General features: G+C 42.6%; 1 protein-coding gene across 1 annotated transcript in view; it reads right to left on the bottom strand.

Moving 5' to 3' along the window:
* Positions 1-17482: 17482 nt before the first annotated feature.
* The window catches only part of LOC111875357, a 4524-nt gene continuing 2681 nt past the window's right edge, over positions 17483-19325 (bottom strand). The window contains exons 3-4 of the mRNA XM_023871555.2: positions 18508-18669; positions 17483-18062 (exon numbers count right to left, since the gene is read on the bottom strand). Of these exons, the coding sequence (XP_023727323.1) occupies positions 17883-18062; positions 18508-18669 (342 nt within the window). The 3' untranslated portion in view covers positions 17483-17882. The remainder of the gene's footprint in view (positions 18063-18507; positions 18670-19325) is intronic.

The raw sequence follows: 19325 nt of genomic DNA, 5'->3' as shown, positions 1-19325 counted from the left end.
GTCCTTCCAGAAACTTTCCTGAATAGTGCCTCAAATTAGAACATGACCGGTTCCTCCCTGTTCCTTTCCAGTTCATTATTCATCAGTCATTCTATCCGAGTCACTCGCCGTGTCACTGAAGGGTCACAGATGAAGGCAAGGCGAGGTTCTCACAGAGACGAGTACCAAGGTCACTGTCTTCCGAGGTGCCACACTCTGTAGTTTGATTCTTCCGTGAAGCTGAATTCAACCTGCTCCTCCGAAACATCAGTAAGTCTACCTACGTGCCAGACTGAACGGCGCCACACCCGAAAGATCATAATCTTAATATTAATAACAGGTTTCTTGTTTGGCAAAGGACTAGACCTAGGAATCAGAGTTCGATCCTAGCAGAGGCAAATATATTTATTTTCTCCAGAAAGCCGACCAGATTTTGTGTCCCACTGAGCCTTCTATCAAGGGTGTAAGCCGGCTGAGGCGTGAAGCTTACCACCCACCTTCTTCTAATGTCGAGGTTAATGCATAGAGCTATACTTCCACTTCCCCATACATCTTCATAAAGTAGTGCCTCATTTAAGAACAGCGACAACTTTGGCTTTACCCCTTACCTTTAGGCTTCTTGTTTGTTTTTGCTATTTCGGAATAATGTCTCTGTTTCTAAGATTTGTAGACACTTGGAAGCAATAAACAAGTGGCGCAATGAACTTGCAAAGCGGGCGGAATTGTAACTGTGCTCATCGCACGTGTTGTGTGGGTTGCAGTTCCTTTAGCTCCTGTCCATATGTCAGCTTTCGCCATTATTTTTAGGGTTTCTTTAAGTTGAAAACTTTTACGTCTCTGCTCGAGAAGCAACTCTATGTACTTCGGTAGCCTTCATGACCTTATTTTACTGTCTGAGATTCGAGACTCCCCCAACCTGGAGGACCGGGTCCCGTATTTATATCCCCCCCAGGAAGAGGGGGGCCTTGTTATACCCCCAGGCACTGGGTTTCCTTTTCGTCAGAGTCGCCTCCTATGACTCGCATTCAAACATTCAGTTCGCTACCGCACAGAGAACACAATACATAAGCTTTCCAGAATTCAGTCTCTTAATGATGTTCAGTAAAGTATTCGTTATTTTTTCTAAAGGCGCATCAACATTACTCGTGCTCGTGCTCGTGTGACTCGCTATTCTCGCGAGTAATGTGGACGATGTGACAAGTCACGAGACAAGGAAATTTTTAATTTAAAAACTATAGCCAATAAATTAAAATACGACTACAGCCTATACACACTACGAGTAAATATACGGATCCTCACACGCCGAAGCCTGGCGAGCAACTGAAGTAGTGTGGACGAAGATTTACGAGCACAAGTAAAAGCCAGACGAGTCTCCCGACGAGCACAAGCCTGACGAGCACGAGTAATGTGGACGCGCCTTAAGACACATGCGGAACCCAAAAATACAGGGTTTTCTTAATGTTAAAGCAGGTAGTACATAAATGACTTTGGTTTGAAGGGTTAGTTCTGAAGTTCAAATTACTATTAAGTTAAACACTACTTGAAAAAAGGTATATTTGTCCCTGTTCTTAAATAGTTAAGCACTATGCCATGAAGGTATATGGGGGGAGTGAAGGCATAGCTCCACCTTCCATGATCTCAACACTAGATGGAAGTGAGTGGTGAGCTTCACGCCCTCGCCTCTTTACCCCCGAAGAAACAGTCACCTGTTTCTTTTGGTAGGAGGCTGAGTGGGCCTCGTGTCAATCTGAACTATGTGGAGAAAAGTCTTGTGCTGCCGGGACTCGAACTGGGGCCGTCCAGTCCTTTGCTAGTCCGACTGCGATATCAATACTCCTCTTGTATGAGCTGTTACTGGTAAATAAGTCGTTCTTCTGTATCCGTTTCACGCACATGGTACATCTGGTAGCTGAATTGCTTGATGTAGCTTTGATATTTCCTAAGGGCCTCAAATCTCTCACGCAACGCCCAGCAGGGCCACCTTGTGTTGTGCTGTTTCCTCTTATTACCAAGAGCGAACATTCCAGGGGGCCGTGAAATGTAGATCTGCTGGCCCCATTATCACGCGTGAGGTAGCCACAAGCAACAGACGAGTGTATATGCTGGGTATTTGCTTTGAGAGCGAAATGTAGAACCTAGAATTTTCGTTAGGGACATTTACTCTCTAAACGTAATTTTAAATGCAGACAGGGTGCACATAACCCAAGAAAATGAGGTTAGCACGCATTTTAATATTACTGAGAAGCTTCTAGCATGTACGGGAAACATTGTCACCACTTGCTTGCGATATTCTGCATATTCACAACGGAAGGTTGCAGGAGTACGCATGTCAGCTTTGTTATACGAGTATCTGCTCGCCTGTAACAACTCGCGGATCGCTGTAAGGATTTTCTTAAAATTCTGTGTTTGGGATTTTCACTAAAATCTGTCGAAAAAATCAGTATTTTTTAATTGGACTGTTTGTTAAATTACCGATGGTCCTCGCCAGCACAGTGATTCTTCTCACGAACATATTTTACTGTCTGAAGGCTCTTGAGAGCCAGCCGGAAGACCTACATAAATTTCGGAGCGAACATCCAGACAAAATTGTCGTATTTGTCGGAGGAACAAATATTTCGAACAAAAGTTTTACATATATAAAATTGTAATATACGTATATTTTATTTTCAGTACAAAACTATAATTTTGCCTGTGGATCTGTGTGGGTGTGAATCTTGATCTTTAACATAAAGTGAGAAATATAGGCTGGAGGTAATTCAGAACAGGATGCTGAGGAGAATATTTTGTCCGAGGCGGGACTAAGTGACAGGAAACTGGAGAAAAGTGCATAATGAGGAGCTTGACAACTTGTACCCTTCTCCAAATATAATTAGAATGATCAAGTCAAGGAAGATGAGATGAACAGGGAATGTGGCACACATGAGAAGTGGAATCCATGTAGGATTCTTGTGGTAAAGCCAAAAGGAAAGAGACAATTAGGAAGACATATACGCAGATGGGAAAACAATATTAAGATTGATATTACAGAAATAAGATAGGGTTATTTGGACTGGATTGATCTGGCTCAGGATAGAGAACAGTGGTTGGCTCTTGTGAACACGGTAATGAACATTCTGGTTCCATTAAATTTTGAGGAGTTCTTGAGTAGCTGCACAACTGGCGACTTCTCGAGAAGTGCCCGGCTCCATGAAGATAGTTAAGTGTGGCTGTCATATAGAGCCCTGCGGTGAATATTCAATGAAACTGATTTCTTGTGTCTTATTGAAATTTGAACACGCTTTTCGATGTGTTTAATATATTCCACTGAATTTCCTAGATCAGTCAAAGTACCGAAGGTCACTTAAGATACCCCAGTCTCTGAAATGTTATTTTGTTGCCGGGCGCGCTTGGAGTTAACGAGAGACATACATATACGACTAGACGTTACACAAATAAGCCACATGGTCTCCATGAAGATGAGAATTCGAGTGGCAGTGTATTTTGCCATCTTAATGAGTACATAGCTGAAAGCTCTCGGTCCTAGTTTATTGGTTTCCCGAGTCCGTGGGCATGGCTCTCTAGAAGTTGTTATGCCCTCGCTTATAGGTCTGATATTTTGGGCTGTGTATGTCGCAAGGTAGTGAAAGGCTGGAATTCTCTCATCTGCAAAAAGGTCAGATGTTAGTTAAACCCAGATACGGTTGTTAGTAAGATCTAAAAGTTTGTGATGATGGTACATTGGTACAAATGTTATGTTCCTGGACATTATCCGTCGTCTTGTCTTTATCTAAAAACCGTCCTGTTTCTTTTTCAAAATACAATGTTTCGGAGTTGGATTCTGTCTCCGCCTTCAGACAAAACCTACTCATTTGGGCCAAATCGATAAGAGCTAGTCTAGAATCCTGTCTCCGAAGCGTTGTGTTTTGAAAAATAAACAGGACGGTTTCTAGATAAAGACAAGACGAGGGAACGTATTGGTACCAGATACCGTTGTATTAAGGATAGAGATTAATTTTGGAGCACTTCAAACATCCGAAATGAAATTCTCTACAAGAAATGACTAAAACAGTTTATCCTCTTCTACCGAGAGGATTTTCCCTTACCTGAACATAGAATAATCAGGAAAGAATCAGTAATTAAACAAAAAAAACGAACTAAAATTAAAGGATTTTCATGTTTATTTACAAGAAGCAGATTAACGGCCGTGGGGATCCGTTGCGCTGACCACGTGACACCCTCTATCCTCAAAAGTCGGCACTAACTTCGCCGACAAGCGGCGGTCGCTCGGACGATATAGTTCGCTTACGGACTACAGGGCACGGAGTTTGTTTTTGTTTTAATACAAGAAGCAGAACTAGCGGTTCTTAGCCTGGCATATGGTTGTTTTCACTTCACAGTATAGAGCTGAGTGTCTGAATAACAGTAAGTAACTCTTCTACTTGCTTCATGATACTTAGGATGGAGGCTGTACTTTTCTCTGGAATTTCAGCTGACAATCAGCTGACTGCATGGCGTTATAGTCGTATCCTAGCAACAGAACTCTTCATCTTCAGATTCATTTAGCCCTTTCAAATGTGAGATAGATATAGATAAAGGGATCCCTGTAACAGGCCGTGAAGGCCCATAGGGTTGTCAGACGTCGAGGCTTCAACATTTTCTAGACAATCGGCTCATAGATGGCGGTGAGGTTGTCAGCCTTACGCTCTGGCCACTCTTTAGCCCCAGGAAAATTCCTGGTACTCATTTCTGTTAGAGGCTGAGTGGAACCCAGGGCCACAGTGCGGCTGGAAGGATTAGGTCAATTGAAAAAATCCAATGAACTCCTCGGTAATCGAAACCGCGACCTTCCGGCTTGTAGCTTGGTGCCTCAACCAACTGCGCTACCGCCTGCCCAATTTGAAATATGAAGTTTATGCAAATAATATTTAAAAATAATGTACCTACGTGACAGAAATATTAGCTTTAGAACCGCTGCTGTAGTTGCCCGGGGTGCTGAATGCTGCTGAACACAGTGACCATGACAGTAGGCTGGCACAACCCATTATAGAGGGTGCAACACCCCCTGAAGGGGTGGGTATGCCAGGTAATAACTGTGTGACATAATAAGAACTGGCAGCTTTCATAATGTGTCAGATTTTGGTATTAGGATAAGATACATGTGTTGGGGCAGACGGGAGGCATGCGGTCGTGTTAGTGCTCCCTTCAGGGGGACAGGTGCCACGCATAGGTACTGATGTACGTATATTCACACATTGGGCTTTCACGCCAAATTGTCTCTTAGAACAACGTCGCCCCTGCCGAACAGATGACTGCATTTTGAAGTGAAGGCCAAGCTCCACGTGTTCTTAATTTTGACGCTAGATTTGTGGTAAGTAATCATGCGCTGCAGGTTACGGACCTCAAACTATGTATTCATGATAAAACGTAAAGTTGTTCCTGTGCTTAATTAAGGAAGCACTACACCATGAAGAAGTATGGGGGGTGTGGGTGTATAGATCCATGCTTCGGTACCCTGTGGGGTGCCCGGCCCTGTTCTAACAGTACCCGATTTCGTGACGTGGTACGACACTCTAACTTCTCCATGGAACTGAGTCCTTCTTGGCAAGCTACCAGTTGCCCAGTTGTTCAAGAATGTATCAACATTTCATGACACCGGTAGTTTCATTGTTGTGTTTACAAGAGCCCCCCACTTTTGTCTAACCTGAGCCAGATCAGTCCAGTCCAGACCATCCCATCCTATCTCTGTGAGATCCGTTTCAATATTGTCCACCCACCTACACCTTGGTCTTCCTAGTGGTCTCGTTCCTCCTGGCTTTCCCACCGATATCCTATATGCATTCCTCTTCTCCCCATTCGTGCTACATGCCCTGCCCATACCATCCTCCTTGGAATCATCAATCTAATTATACTTGGAGAAGTGTATTAGCTCCTAGCTCCACATTATGCAGTTTTCTCCAGCCTCCTGTCTCTTCATCCCTCTTCCATGTAGATGTTATCATCAGCACCCTGTTCTCGCACACCCTCAGTTTCAGAGATCATATTCGACACCATACAAAACCATAGGCAAAATTATGTTCCTGTATATTTTAAATTTTGTTCTTTGTAGACAACAGACGAGAAGACAAAGATTCTGAAAAGCAGGATAGAAAGCATTACCCGAATTCTTACAATTCTGCAGCGCTCCTTCCATTCTGAGTTCAAATGTTTCCCTCGCCACCCCAATCAGAAGCACCCTCGGTCTACGTTCCTCCTCAGATTCACAGACCGAGTTCCATAAAAGAGATAAAATTGTCATGCATATAATTTTCGTTTGCTACTTTCATTTCATTTTTACCAAATTTCCAAATGATTTTTCGACCATCCTTATAAGCTTACAATAAAGGTATTTTTTTTTAGCGACGGCACTTGAAGAAGTACTTAATTTTATCTGCGTTTATTTCTAACCCAATAACACGATTATACTTTTACGAAACCACCAAGTAAGAATTTTAATAGGATTTTTACGTCCATTATAAAACGTGGTTTTCTAGGACTAAAATTTTATTTTCTTTGAAGTGCACGGGTTTATTCCTCTTGTGCCCTTATGCGAAATAGTTTCCCATGCTTTTGGAGTCTCTTCGTCTCCTGGGACACAGAAATGTGGGCAACTTAAGTGTCACTTCATTTAGGTCCGTTGTATAGTGCGCGCTTATTGCTGTTTGATGTTCAAAGCGACGTCATATGGAATTCCAGATTAAATTTTAGTTGGAAAGTAGGATATTCTGGGTTGTCAGGGCGCGTAACTTTCGGTATAATTGTACCTACGTTTTCTCTGCTCCTGTTGGTTCTGACTGAGCCCCTTTAACGCTTTAGAAGCTGAATAAAAATTCAGTCCGTACCTCACAGGAAACATTACGTCTCCGCTACAAAGCCCAACCGGTTAATGCTGCTCGGGGAAACAGTCACTGTTTACTGTGAGAGCCATACGGAACACACAGATACACTCTGTGGGCAGAATGCAGAGTTTTAGTATGTTCAGTCTGTACGTCACAGGAAACATTACGTCTCCGCTACAGAGCCCAACCGGTTAATGCTGTTTAGGGAAACAGTCGCTGTTTACTGTGAGAACCATACGGAACACACAGATACACTCTGTGGGCAGAATGCAGAGTTTTAGTATGTTCAGTCCGTACCTCACAGGAAACATTACGTCTCCGCTACAAAGCCCAACCGGTTAATGCTGCTCGGGGAAACAGTCACTGTTTACTGTGAGAACCACACGAAACACACAAATGCACTCTGTGGGCAGAATGCAGAGTTTTAGTGCGTTAAAGCGGACGGTACATACGTGTATAGTAACCACTGGGCTTTAAAAAGTGAAAGATAATGGCCTTGTTGTCATTGGCTGTCCCATAGCTCCATTCTGGCCTATATGAGATCGGGGTTTCTGCACTCGGTTCGCTTGACTTGTCACCTGCTTCTTGCTTGTCTTACTCTTAGAATCTGAAGATGGAGATACGTTCTTCCGAAACGTCGGTGGACTTTCACCGAATTACATGACATTAGAAACCATAGTCACCGCTGTGAGAACCTCGAATCCAACATAATGTTGAACTATGTTCTCTATTTAAGGCCACGCCATAGCTCAAGCGGTTAGTCGCTTGCTTCCCACCGCGGCGGCCCAGGTTCGATCCCGGCTCTGGTCAAGTTGGATTTGTGGTGGATAAAGTGGCGCTGGGGCGGGTTTTTTCCTCCGAGTACTTCGGTTTCCACAGCCAGTCTTCATTCCACCAAATTCTCCATCATCATGATCACCTGGGGCAGGCTACAATAGGCCAATCAGTGGCCGCCGTGCCGAGTGGACCCAGTTGAACTCCACCCCCCACTAAGTGAAAAAAGTTCTCTGTTTCAGCCTCTAACAGAAATGAGTACCAGGAATCTTCCTGGGGATAAAGGGCGGCCGGCGCGTAAGGCTGACAACCTCACCGCCATCTGTGAGCCGATTGTATAGTAAATGTGGGAACCTCGACGTCTCACAACCCTATGGGCCTTCACGGCCTGTTACGGGGATACCTTTCCCTCGTTAGTTTAATTTCTTAACTTCAATTGCGCTGAGAATCGTGTTTTGAATTCCAGCAATGTGCATGACGTGCGAACACAACTAAGGGTGAAGAGTTTAGTCTACATGCATTTTAAAAGTTATTCTATTGAAGCCGATAGCGACTGGCTAAGAGCTGGATGAAAGAGGGTTCGGATTTCGAGTCCCGGTAGAGTCAAAAATTTTCTTCATTTCATTCAAACCGGCTCTGGAGCCCACCCAGCCCCCTATCCAATGGGTACCGGTGGCTCTTTTCCTGGGGGGGGGGGCTGCAAAGGCCGGAGAGTGAAACTGATCACTCATCTCCAACCAGTGCCGCGGTCAAGAAAACAGGGATCTGTACATCCACTCCCCATACGCCTTCATGGCGCAGTGCTTAATTGGTTGAGCATAGAGATAACTTTAACTTAACCATTGTTAGATTTGAGGCACTCACCGAGGTGACTGTGAAAAGTACTATGATCTTAGATGTGCCGCCGTGTAGTCCGATAGTATATTGCCGAAGAGCAGCTTTCGTGCTGCTTGTTGCTTGTGTGGCCTATTCTTCAATCCTGAGGATTGAGAAATTACGTTCCTCCGAAACGTCGGAGTTCTCCATGAAGAATTGTGAGCATGCTCGACAATAGAATCTCTCTTCTCGAGACTCTGCACTCTCAAGGGCGGTAACTGTTAAGACTAGTTTCTTTGGAGGTTTGACGTCCTACAGTCCGACAGATCGTTGCCATTTACCCTGAAGATGGAGCTGGCAGGTTCATCCGAAACACGTTGTCACGTCCCAGAAGACAGTAGTGTTCTTCCTTATTAATTTTCATTAGTTTCTGTTCCTGCAAGGTGAGATAGCGAGCGGGTGGGCATAGCTATAGAGTCGTGTTCGGGAGGTGTTCAGTTCGAACCTCAACTGGGATACTGTCTAACATGACTGAGTTTTGTCGTGGTTTTCCGTAGTCCTTCCAGTCAAATACTGGAAGCATACTTCGATTAGACCATGAGCGCTTGCTTCTAAATCCTTTCCAATTTATAATTCAGCAGCGATACATTAAACTCGATATATCGCTTTTGTTCTTTTCTGTCAATTTGTCTGCCGTCGAGAATGAAGTAGGGCTTTTCATAAAAACAGAAATGTGGAGCATAAAGGCGAAGACATGTGTTTTTTCCGAGTAGAATGTGTACTTTTACACGAGAATAACATTCGTGTAATGACGAGTGTCTCATGTGAAGGCAATTCTGCAAAGAGTCCATTACTTGAGCACTTCTATAAACGTGTTTATAGCCACAAGGTCTCACTGCAGGTCATGTAAGTGGAAGCGATATCTAGTTACTTAGTATTGTTCTAGTATCATTAAGACTAATCAAAATAGCTATTAGGCTAAGGTCTGTTATTTTAATGTACCCCTGGCATGTACCATGGAAAATACCGCTGTATCCCCGTGGCGGAGCAAAAGGGGACAGAAGCAACATGTCAAAGCTGAATAATTGTTGAAATAACACAGTTCCATTGAAATAAAACGAAAGAAGGCAGTTTCAAATTTCATTGGAATTTGAGACACATGAAGAACACTCTCTTCCTGGGTATTATGAGTTGTAGTCAGAAATTTTGAAAAAAGGAAACCCTTCTGTATCCATCAGGGCACAAAATGTTGGTAGCAGTTCGTCCGTAATGTTAGTACCTATCCACGAAACAACATATGAGATATCCTTAATGAATTTGCCTCATGTTCTAATTAACAATTAATATAACATTTCAAGTCATTCAACTTTTTAACATCCCTGCTGCTATATTGTATATTGTGACATTATCGAGGAAGTTACAATATCCCGGATGAAAAACCCCTCCTTATGATGGTTTTGTGTCTATTGTGACATGACGCCTGAAAGCCGGAATAATTGAGCCAGACCGGCCGGCCGCGCTTTACTCCCCAGGAAAATTATTTATATCATTCTCATTTTCAATCTCTTCTTAAATTAAAAAATGTTATCTTCTTCATTCCACCAATTGCTCCACAATCACCCTCACCTATCATCAGGGGCTGGTACAATAGGCCAGAAGTGGCCGCAGTACAAGGGTCTTAGTCCCACGCCACTAGCAATAAAAAAATAATAGTCGCTGGCTTCCCACCGCGGCGGCCCGGGTTCGATCCCGGGTCTGGTCAAGTGGGATTTGTGGTGGGCAAAGTGGCGCTGGGGCGGATTTTCTCCGAGTACTTCGTTTTCCCCTGCCAATCTTCATTCCACCAAATTCTCCATCATCATAATCACCCTGGGCAGTCTACAATAGGCCAATCAGTGGCCGCCGTGCCGAGTGGACCCAGCTGGACTGTACGAGTAGAAGGCTGCGTGTATATTTGCCATTGACCTTATGTGGGTCTATTAGAGAGAGACCCTAGCGCAACTGTGTGGAAAGTGAGCTGGTCCATAAAACAAAATGGCTACCATAAACAGCCGGTAGCAAGTTGAGGGCTTTCAGTGACTTTATGACTTTGGGGCACAGTCGGGCTGGGGGGTCAGCAATTTTAACACTTTCAAGGCTAACCCCGAGTTTACTCGTGTCTGCCTGACATATCCGCTACGCCAGCACAGAATATACGGATTTGTGGATTTCTCTGCTTTTATTCATATCAGTGGAACAGTCCGCGTTATGAGAAGCTGATAGTTGCCCGGCTACTGAAGATATTTGGATATTTTATGGAACCCGAAGTTTCATTAACGTGCTCACAAATTCGCAACTCGTCCATAACCCGAGCCAGATGAATCCAGTCAAAACCATGCCATCTTATGACTTTAAGATTGATTTCAATATTATTTTCTCATTTACGCCTGCCTTCCACATGGTTCGTATCCTTACAGATTTAATTACCAGAAATTTGTGTGCATTTCCGTTCTCCCTCAAGTTATGTATATGCCCCGGGCATTAATTCCGTTTGATTTTATCCTCCTGGTTTTGTCTCCACATTTGTCTCCAGCTCCCTCTCTCTTCACCCTTCGTGAGATTATAAACTGTGTTACGTAATGTCTTAAAACTATAAACTTTTTGAAGCGCGTGAAAAAGCTCTGAAATTATTAAATCAAGTTTTAATCACTTTATATAAAATTGAATATTTGCTTTTCAGGGATATATTAGAACACTAAGAAATTTGAGAAGCAGTGTCTCTTGAGATGTGATTCCCCTTTCATGGCCCTCTCCACTTTCTGTTCTTCTTGCTCCTACTTTTCTCTTTGGACACCTTTTTCGGGACTTTTTTTCTCTGAAAAACGTTCCCCATGCGCGAATTATTCTCCTTGCTATTTTGCTTCGCCTACTCTTTTACCCTGAAGATGGAGGCAGTACATTCCTCCGGAACATCCATAAACTTCTACAAGATGACACGGCGTCACATCACAGATGGCACTACTCATCAGTGTGGAGCAGTGTGGATCCGTTCGTCTTTGCTTTGCATCCAAACCAGAGGGAATAGTCAAGCCATATGTTCAGACGAAATGTAACCAGTTTACTCCTTGCTTTGTGACAGATGTCCATAAAGAGATAACTCAATATTAAGATTATCTTGATGAGTGATCACGAAGATGTCTTCAATCTACGTTACTTTTTATTTTTTCTTTTTACTTCCTTTCTTATAATATACTGCTTAGGGAATTTCGTTCCCAAAAGCAGTTTACTTGTTCACATAACTAATTTTAAAACTTTTTGTAACAGAAAATATATAAAGTAACCCAATTGACAAGGTCTTGTAATTAAGCATCTTCTTCTCTTTCTTGTAATTAAGGTAATGACTTCTTTACAAATTTGATCTAATACATGAAAAACTGTGTTAATTAAAATTCAAATCAAATGGATCTTACAGTTACGTTATAGAACGCAGGACATTTTTTGTTTGTATAATGAGCTTTTAACTCTCTTACTACAAAATTTCTTCCTTGCGAACTTACATTCATTCCTCTGTTGCGGGAACGAAGCATGACAAAGTCACTGGATTTAACTTTCAACTTACGTCCGTCCTTCATACGCCAGTGAGAAATTCAGACGCACTTAAGCCGGACTTATCTTCCGTAAGATTGCTCACACAAGGAATGACGTTTCTTGGTTCGCAGGGCCGACTCTCTATTTTCCTGTTCACATTGCTGAGATATAAATGCATTTCCTTTATTTCTCTCTCTCTCTCTCTGTATTGTACTGACCTCTTGTGCCAAAAATTTATGATAGCAATTCGTAAGCTCTGGTCCTGTCGTGTGTACATCGGCGTTCTTTCGAAGCGATCTCCTCGTGTTATTAATCTTTTCCAGTAGCTGAACCATACTTACTGGTTTACAGGAGTTCTGTTCATACAGCCTCACCACATTCGTCAAAGCTTCTTTCTTTGTTTCACACGACGAGACTGAGTTTAGGAGGCACGTTTAGGGGCTTTCTCTTTTCCAGAGCTGTGAATCTTTGTCTGTGCATCACGCAAAACATCTTCGGTACTTATTTCGCAGGAGTGCCAGAGTACAGCGAGACTTACGCTGCAACTGTCAGAATTTCTTAATGCCAGACTGAATTTGCCCTTGAGGCTGTGTGTTGTGCAGGTTGTAAGTAGTCCCAATAATGAGAATTTCGTAAAATCTGCTTATAAGAAATTGTCATACTGTGGCATATATGCTCAAAGCAAGAACTGTGGAATCAGAGAAATAGCCGTTGCTAGCGAACGGCTATGAAACAACATTCGTTTCTACGCAACGGCGCGGTAACCACATCTCTGCGGCAACGAATTCAGACACAAAAATAGAAGAATTGTGCTTTCTGTTGGTCCGAACCAAGGGGTTATACATGTTGGACGAAGTTTAGAAACTGTTCAAGTTGTAGCAGTTGGATGTTCTCGATTGGTTTAGTCTAACAAATCCTTATTAACGTTTGAAGGGATTCTATGCTATAACTGTTGTCATATCAATTATTACCTTAGCCACCTTGTTTTTAGAATGTGTTTATTATCAGAGAATGCGATGTTAAAGGCACACTTATGCTATATAAATGCCGTGTTTGTATGACGTATAACTGACTCCATGGAGCTGAGCCCTTCTCGAGCAGTCGCCACACAAGAACTTCTCAAAATTTTATGGAACCCGAAGGTTCATTACCGTGTTCACAAGAGCCCTCCACTGTTCCATATCCTCAGCTAGATTAATCCAGTCCATACTGCCCCATTCTATCTCTCTAAGATCCATTTGAATATTATCCATCCACCTACGTCTTGGTCTTCCTAGTGGTCTCTTTCCTTCTGGTTTCCAGCAATATATATCAGCGAATAGAAGCCAGAAAAGGTTTCTCCGACAGATGACCTCTGGCTTCAGACGCAAATTTCTCGGTCTTCGTCGGAATCGCTGGAAGCTCAAATGCCCCCCCCAAAAAAAATGGGTGAGGGGTATCGGTTTCTTACTGAAGCAGCATGAATTGCATTCGTGGAAAGCCTCGTATTAGTTTTTCTGTTCGTGTACACAATATTATTTGTTATTTGCTTCTCTCGTTATTTCGAGTGTTTCCGGTGGCTGCAATGATGAGATTGGTTTGGAAACATGAGAAAGACAGAATTCCTACAGTCCCGGCAATAAACAGCGTACCTACACCAGCATATAATGTTCCAACTTCGGTTCAGGGTGCAAGATCTAATACAACATATAATTTAATTAATAAATGATTAATTCACTTCGCGCTGTAGGCCGTTTTCCCAGGCATCCAACAATATTTTACAGACCTGAAGGTTTGGCCTTCTATTCCCGATGAGGTCATTAGAATTTTCAGTTGATTTAATCTTTCCAGCCGCATTACGGCCCTTGGGTCGACTCAGCCTCTAACAGAAGTGAGTACCAGGAATCTTCCTGCGGGTAAATGGCGGACGGCCAGTGCGTAAGGGTGCCAACCTCACCGCCATCTGTGAGCCGATTTTCTAGAAAATGTGGGAGCCCCGATGTCTCACAACCCTATGGGTCTCCACGGCATTTTACAGGGACAGCTTTACCTTTTTTTTTAAATTTTACATGTATTAAACTATATCCATATCTAAGGTATTAAAGTATTTAAGGTTGATATTGGAAATTTAATGTATCGTATTCCTCTTACACACACGTGTACATGACCCTGTGGCCGGAATGTGTTCGGTGAACTAATCATTTATTGACGAAGCTGTACGTCATAGTAAGTAATGCTGTCTGAACAAGCAACCCGCAACACTGTTGGACATGTTCCGTTTATTCGTGAGTGTAGAAAGATCATTAAACGGGAAGAAAAGCCAGTATTAAAAATTGTACGTTTCGGTTGAGGTTTAATGTTCTCACGCTGGTGATTATGAAGATTACCCTCTTCTGAGATCTGATGTCGTGTCGTCTGGTAGACAGTTCGCTTAGTGGGGGTGGAGTCCAACTGGGTCCACTCGGCACGGCGGTCACTGATTGGCCTATTGTAGCCTGCCCCGGGTGATTATGATGATGAAGAATTTGGTGGAATGAAGATTGGCAGGGGAAACCGAAGTACTCGGAGAAAACCAGCCCCAGCGCCACTTTGTCTACCCTAAATCCCACTTGACCAGACCTGGGATCGAACCCAGACCGCCGCGGTGGGAAGCCAGCGACTAACCGCTTGAGCTATGGCGCCGACTGGTAGACAGTTGCTAAGGTTTCGGACAGTCCGAGTAGAACCCTGAACATGGAGGAGGTAAGTTCTTTCGAAATATTAAATATACGTTTCTTCTTTCGCATTGCGTGTTTCTGCTGCCTAGTTTTGTGCAAATGTTTGATAAGAAAAACGTGTGTGTATTTTGATCCCTATAAATTCTTTAAAACCTTACCTGCGATCACACTTAGCACGAATGAACCGGACATATATTTGTTCCCGTGCGTATGTACGTTTGGGGCAGTAAAGGTATAGCGCTAAGCATTCTTAACCCCGGCACTTGAAGTTATTTACCTAGAGGGACTGGGGAAAAACACGCAAATCCTCGAACAATGCCGTCTTCTGTGATGTGACGCTGTGTAGATCTTGTGTGAACCGATGTTTAGGAGGAACGTATCGCCTCCATCTTCAGGGTAGAAAAATCCGCGAGCGAGGAACCAGTGTGAACAGTTGGCTGCAGACTGATAATACAGAATTTAAGCCTTCATGTTTTATTCGAATGTACTTTTGGATTATCCACGAAGAAGGTTTTCTGATAATTGTAAAACTAGATGTACATATTTATAACAAAATAAGACAAAATTGCCTGCCTTAGATTAGATTCAAATCTGCACCGAAGTATGTACGTGTAGTGGACTGCAGGAATTGTACTACCTCAAGTGGTGTTTATGTATGTACGTGTAGTGGACTGCAGGAATTGTACTACCTCAAGTGGTGTTTATGTATGTACGTGTAGTGGACTGCAGGAATTGTACTACCTCAAGTGGTGTTTATGTATGTACGTGTTGGACCAGAGAAGAAAAATTGTAGACCTGATTCTAATTTTCTCAGCAGCAACATTTTCTACTAATTGTATCTCATTGGTATATTAATTTTCTCGTCTGTGCTTATTTGTTACAATCGATCTTCGCCGTTGTTATTATTGACTCACACATGGAAACAAATATGACATTACATTTTTGGAAGAAACATTCACAAAATACAGCTATAATATAAATCCTGAATGGGCACGCGGTAGCGTACTTGGTTGAGGCACTATGCTACAAGCCGGAAGCTCGCGTGTTTGATTCCCGATAAGTTCACTGGAATTTTCAGTTGACCTAATCCTTCCAGCCGCACTTCGGCCCTGATGTCGACTCAGCCTCTAACAGAAATGAACACCAGGAATCTTCCTGGGGGTAAAGGGGGGCAGGTGGGTAAGACTGGCATCACTGCCATCTGTGAGCGACTGCCTAAAAAATGTGGGAGCCTCGACCTCTCACAACCCTATGGGCCTCCACGGCCTGTTACAGGGGTAGTTTTACCTTTTTCATATAAACCTTTACAGTGTATCGACAGTTACAATACTTGTCTTTTGAAGTAAATTTCATTATTAAGCTTTAGGAATTAATTACAAAATTAATTAATTACCAAAAAATGTTACAATTAACCCAGCATCCCCTGTTCTGTTCGCTTTTAGTGCTGACACAACTTATTATATTTGTAGGAAATAATAATAATAAGAAATCTGTGAATTTATGAGCGTAAACATTAAAGTTGCCAGCGCATTAAACACTCCTGACGACAGATAATTTAACAAAGAAAATGGCGTCGTACTGCAACATGTGGTCCTTGCATGTGCTTTTCACGAAAGACGATTTGATAACCTTATTAAAATTCTTTGTATATCTCGTTGCCTCGTTACGGAAAGGGCGTGCTCCTGAAAATGGAAACTTGTCGTGAAATCGTGTAACTGGAATCCTGTTTTTCCAACGACTCCCATGTTGCAAACAGAGACGCGTTCCTATGGAAAATAATTCAGTCGATAGTTGTAACAAGAACAAGTTTTTTTACCCAGCATAACTAATAGCAGATAGACAAAAATATGGTCGAGGTAACTATTCGAATTGCAACTTAATGGACTCTGTCCGGATACCTTGATTAAACAGGAATAATACACTACACAGGTTCAAATAATTGAGAATAGCGACCACAATATCAGCCATCTCCCTACGTTATTGACTCATGCGCATAGGGTTAGAGATGGCCAGACATATTTTGCTGTCACGTGAACACGTGCTCATATGCCCTATATATATATATGACTGAAATAGTTTATAATTGAATGTTTAGAAGAAAAGAAACATTCACAATTATCCAAGATTTCTGTTAGGGGAATTTAAGGCCCGCAACGATTTTTATTTATTTTATTTTATTTAATTTTATTATTCCTGTAAAGGCGAAGTCCTATAACCTGGACATTCGTAACGCGGAGGCTTACAATTTTCACAAGATGGTATGGAACCCCGGGCTTCAAATGTGGCCACGGTAACTAAATATGTGTTTATGTGAATTTGTAGCAGTATAACCATTTCTTGATTTACGCTTCTCAGGTGTGTTTTAGTTCGGTTTTAGGGGATCACAGAAAATATACCACCTCTTAATTTACCTCTTTTCAGTTCTCACTTTAACGCGATTAGTAACAGAAAACATGGTGGACTGCTGCGTGACGTTGAAGACAATACAATCTGCGCAGATATAGCTGCGTGCACGAATGGTATGAAATATTAAATAAAACCATAAAAGGTAAGAAGGTAAAACTGCCCCTGTAACAGGCCGTGGAGGCCCATAGGGTAGTGAGACGTCGAGGCTGCCACATTTTCTAGACAGTCAGCTCACAGATGGCGGTAAGGTTGTCAGCCTTACACGCCGGTCGCTTTTTAACCCCCTTCCACCAGGAAGAATCCTGGTACTCATTACTGTTGGAGGCTGAGTCGACCCCAGGGCCATAGTGCGGCTGGAGGGATTAGGTCAATTGGGAAATCTAATTACCCCATCGGGATTCGAACCCGCGATCTTGCAGCTTGTAGCATAGTGCCTCAACCAACTACTCTACTGGGTGCCCCTAAATAAAACCATGCTTAAAATTAAATAACAAATTATATGAAATATTTTACATGAACAAATATTTATGTCCTTTGGTTTGGTTTGCCTGTGTTCACAATCCCTCACTTTCCTGAATTTCTTATGAAAAATTATCTCTAGATTTAAACGATTTCAATTTACACTCTGTTTCTCTGGAAGGCATCTACCACGTAAATCGATAAGTTATTGTGCTGTTAAAAATACTGTACGGAACAGAACTCTTAGTTTAAATCGCACAAAACATGCAGACGCTTGACTCCATTCGAGTTAACATTGGTCCACTTCTCAGCGAATTTCAGTTCCTGGATGCTATCTATATTTGAAGTACGTGAGCCCGAAGTCCACCAGGTAGATGAAGCCGTTTAATAAGGCCATGACCCCGGAACCAAGCACTTCTCCAGTTGTGTTGGGGTTCCTGTCCCAGGACTCTATCATTAATGCGCCCGACGTGATGAACATGACAGCTCCCGGCAGTGTGATCACCAGGACCTGAACACAAAGAACACAACTGCAACAACAGAACATGGAAGTCTCTATGAGATTTGAGTTTCTCCGGAGATAGGAACTAGCTCTTTTGATTGGGCCCAACTGAGTAGGTTTTACCTGAAGACGGAGACAGAATCCATTCTCCGAAACATTGTCTTTTGAAAAATAAACATGACGGTTTTTAGATAAGGACAAGACGATGAACAATATCCAAAAACATAATATTTGTTCGAAAAATGACATTTTTTTGTGGGAGGACATGAAATGAGAGTGGTCAAACCAGGAACCGCACAGAAATCTGCACTTAACTGAAAAGTTTCTCCATTTTGTTGTAGAATGTTATGGAAATAGCTCGACCCTTTGCCACGTGTTCCTCTGAGCAAACCATGGATACGCTGATGTACACATGCCTGTGTTATTAATGGACGAACAAATAGCCGGTTCTTACCAGAGTTCGGTCTAGGGGAATATCCAATGCAATTCCCAAGATGATAACAATTGAGAGCATTATGTAGCCCACAAGAGTCCCGTTCACTACGGCAACTTTGCTTGGTGTCATGGCCACGTTCCAATTATCTGCCACCAAACCAATACAGACTGCTGTCACCGTCTGGAGGAAACAGAATTGTATCGCACTAGCAACAAGAACATGTTAAGGTTATGAGCACCATTGTTACATATAGGACATACAGCCTCGAGAGAGAAATGCCTCTGTATGTATATACATGTCTTTTGGCCCAGAAAGAAATAAAAAAATAAAATATACCTAATCTCAAGAAATACAAAATCTGTGGAGAGTTAGCAGCTTTCATTCTGAGATGTAACTTGTCAGAATTGTGGAAGTGTGAATTGAGCAGTGCTGCTATCTATAGGCTCGTTATAAACTTTTTCAGAAGAATATGGACGTTGCGATAACGATTCACCCACGGTTCACCAGCTATCGTTCATTGCTACCAACTTTTGTTCCTATTTGTAACTACTACTAACTCTTGACTGCTAACATAACGACAAAATAACAAGCTTTAGCTTGTAATGTGTACGGATTGAGGATGAAGTAGATTTATCCAGCGTACATGACGACTGGCTCCTAGCGTCTAGCGTCTAGAAGTAAACATAGAGAAAACTAAGTATCATAGCTCAAGCGGTTAGTCGCTGGCTTCCCACCGCGGCGGCCCGGGTTCGATCCCGGGCCTGGTCAAGTGGGATTTGTGGTGGACAAAGTGGCGCTGGGGCAGGTTTTCTCCGAGTACTTCGGTTTCCCCTGCC

The sequence above is a fragment of the Cryptotermes secundus genome, unplaced genomic scaffold (assembly GCF_002891405.2).
Source record: "Cryptotermes secundus unplaced genomic scaffold, Csec_1.0 scaffold2092, whole genome shotgun sequence".
NCBI lineage: Eukaryota > Metazoa > Arthropoda > Insecta > Blattodea > Kalotermitidae > Cryptotermes > Cryptotermes secundus.
Note: the sequence above shows the minus strand (reverse complement) of the source record. Positions and strands in the feature narration are given on the sequence as shown.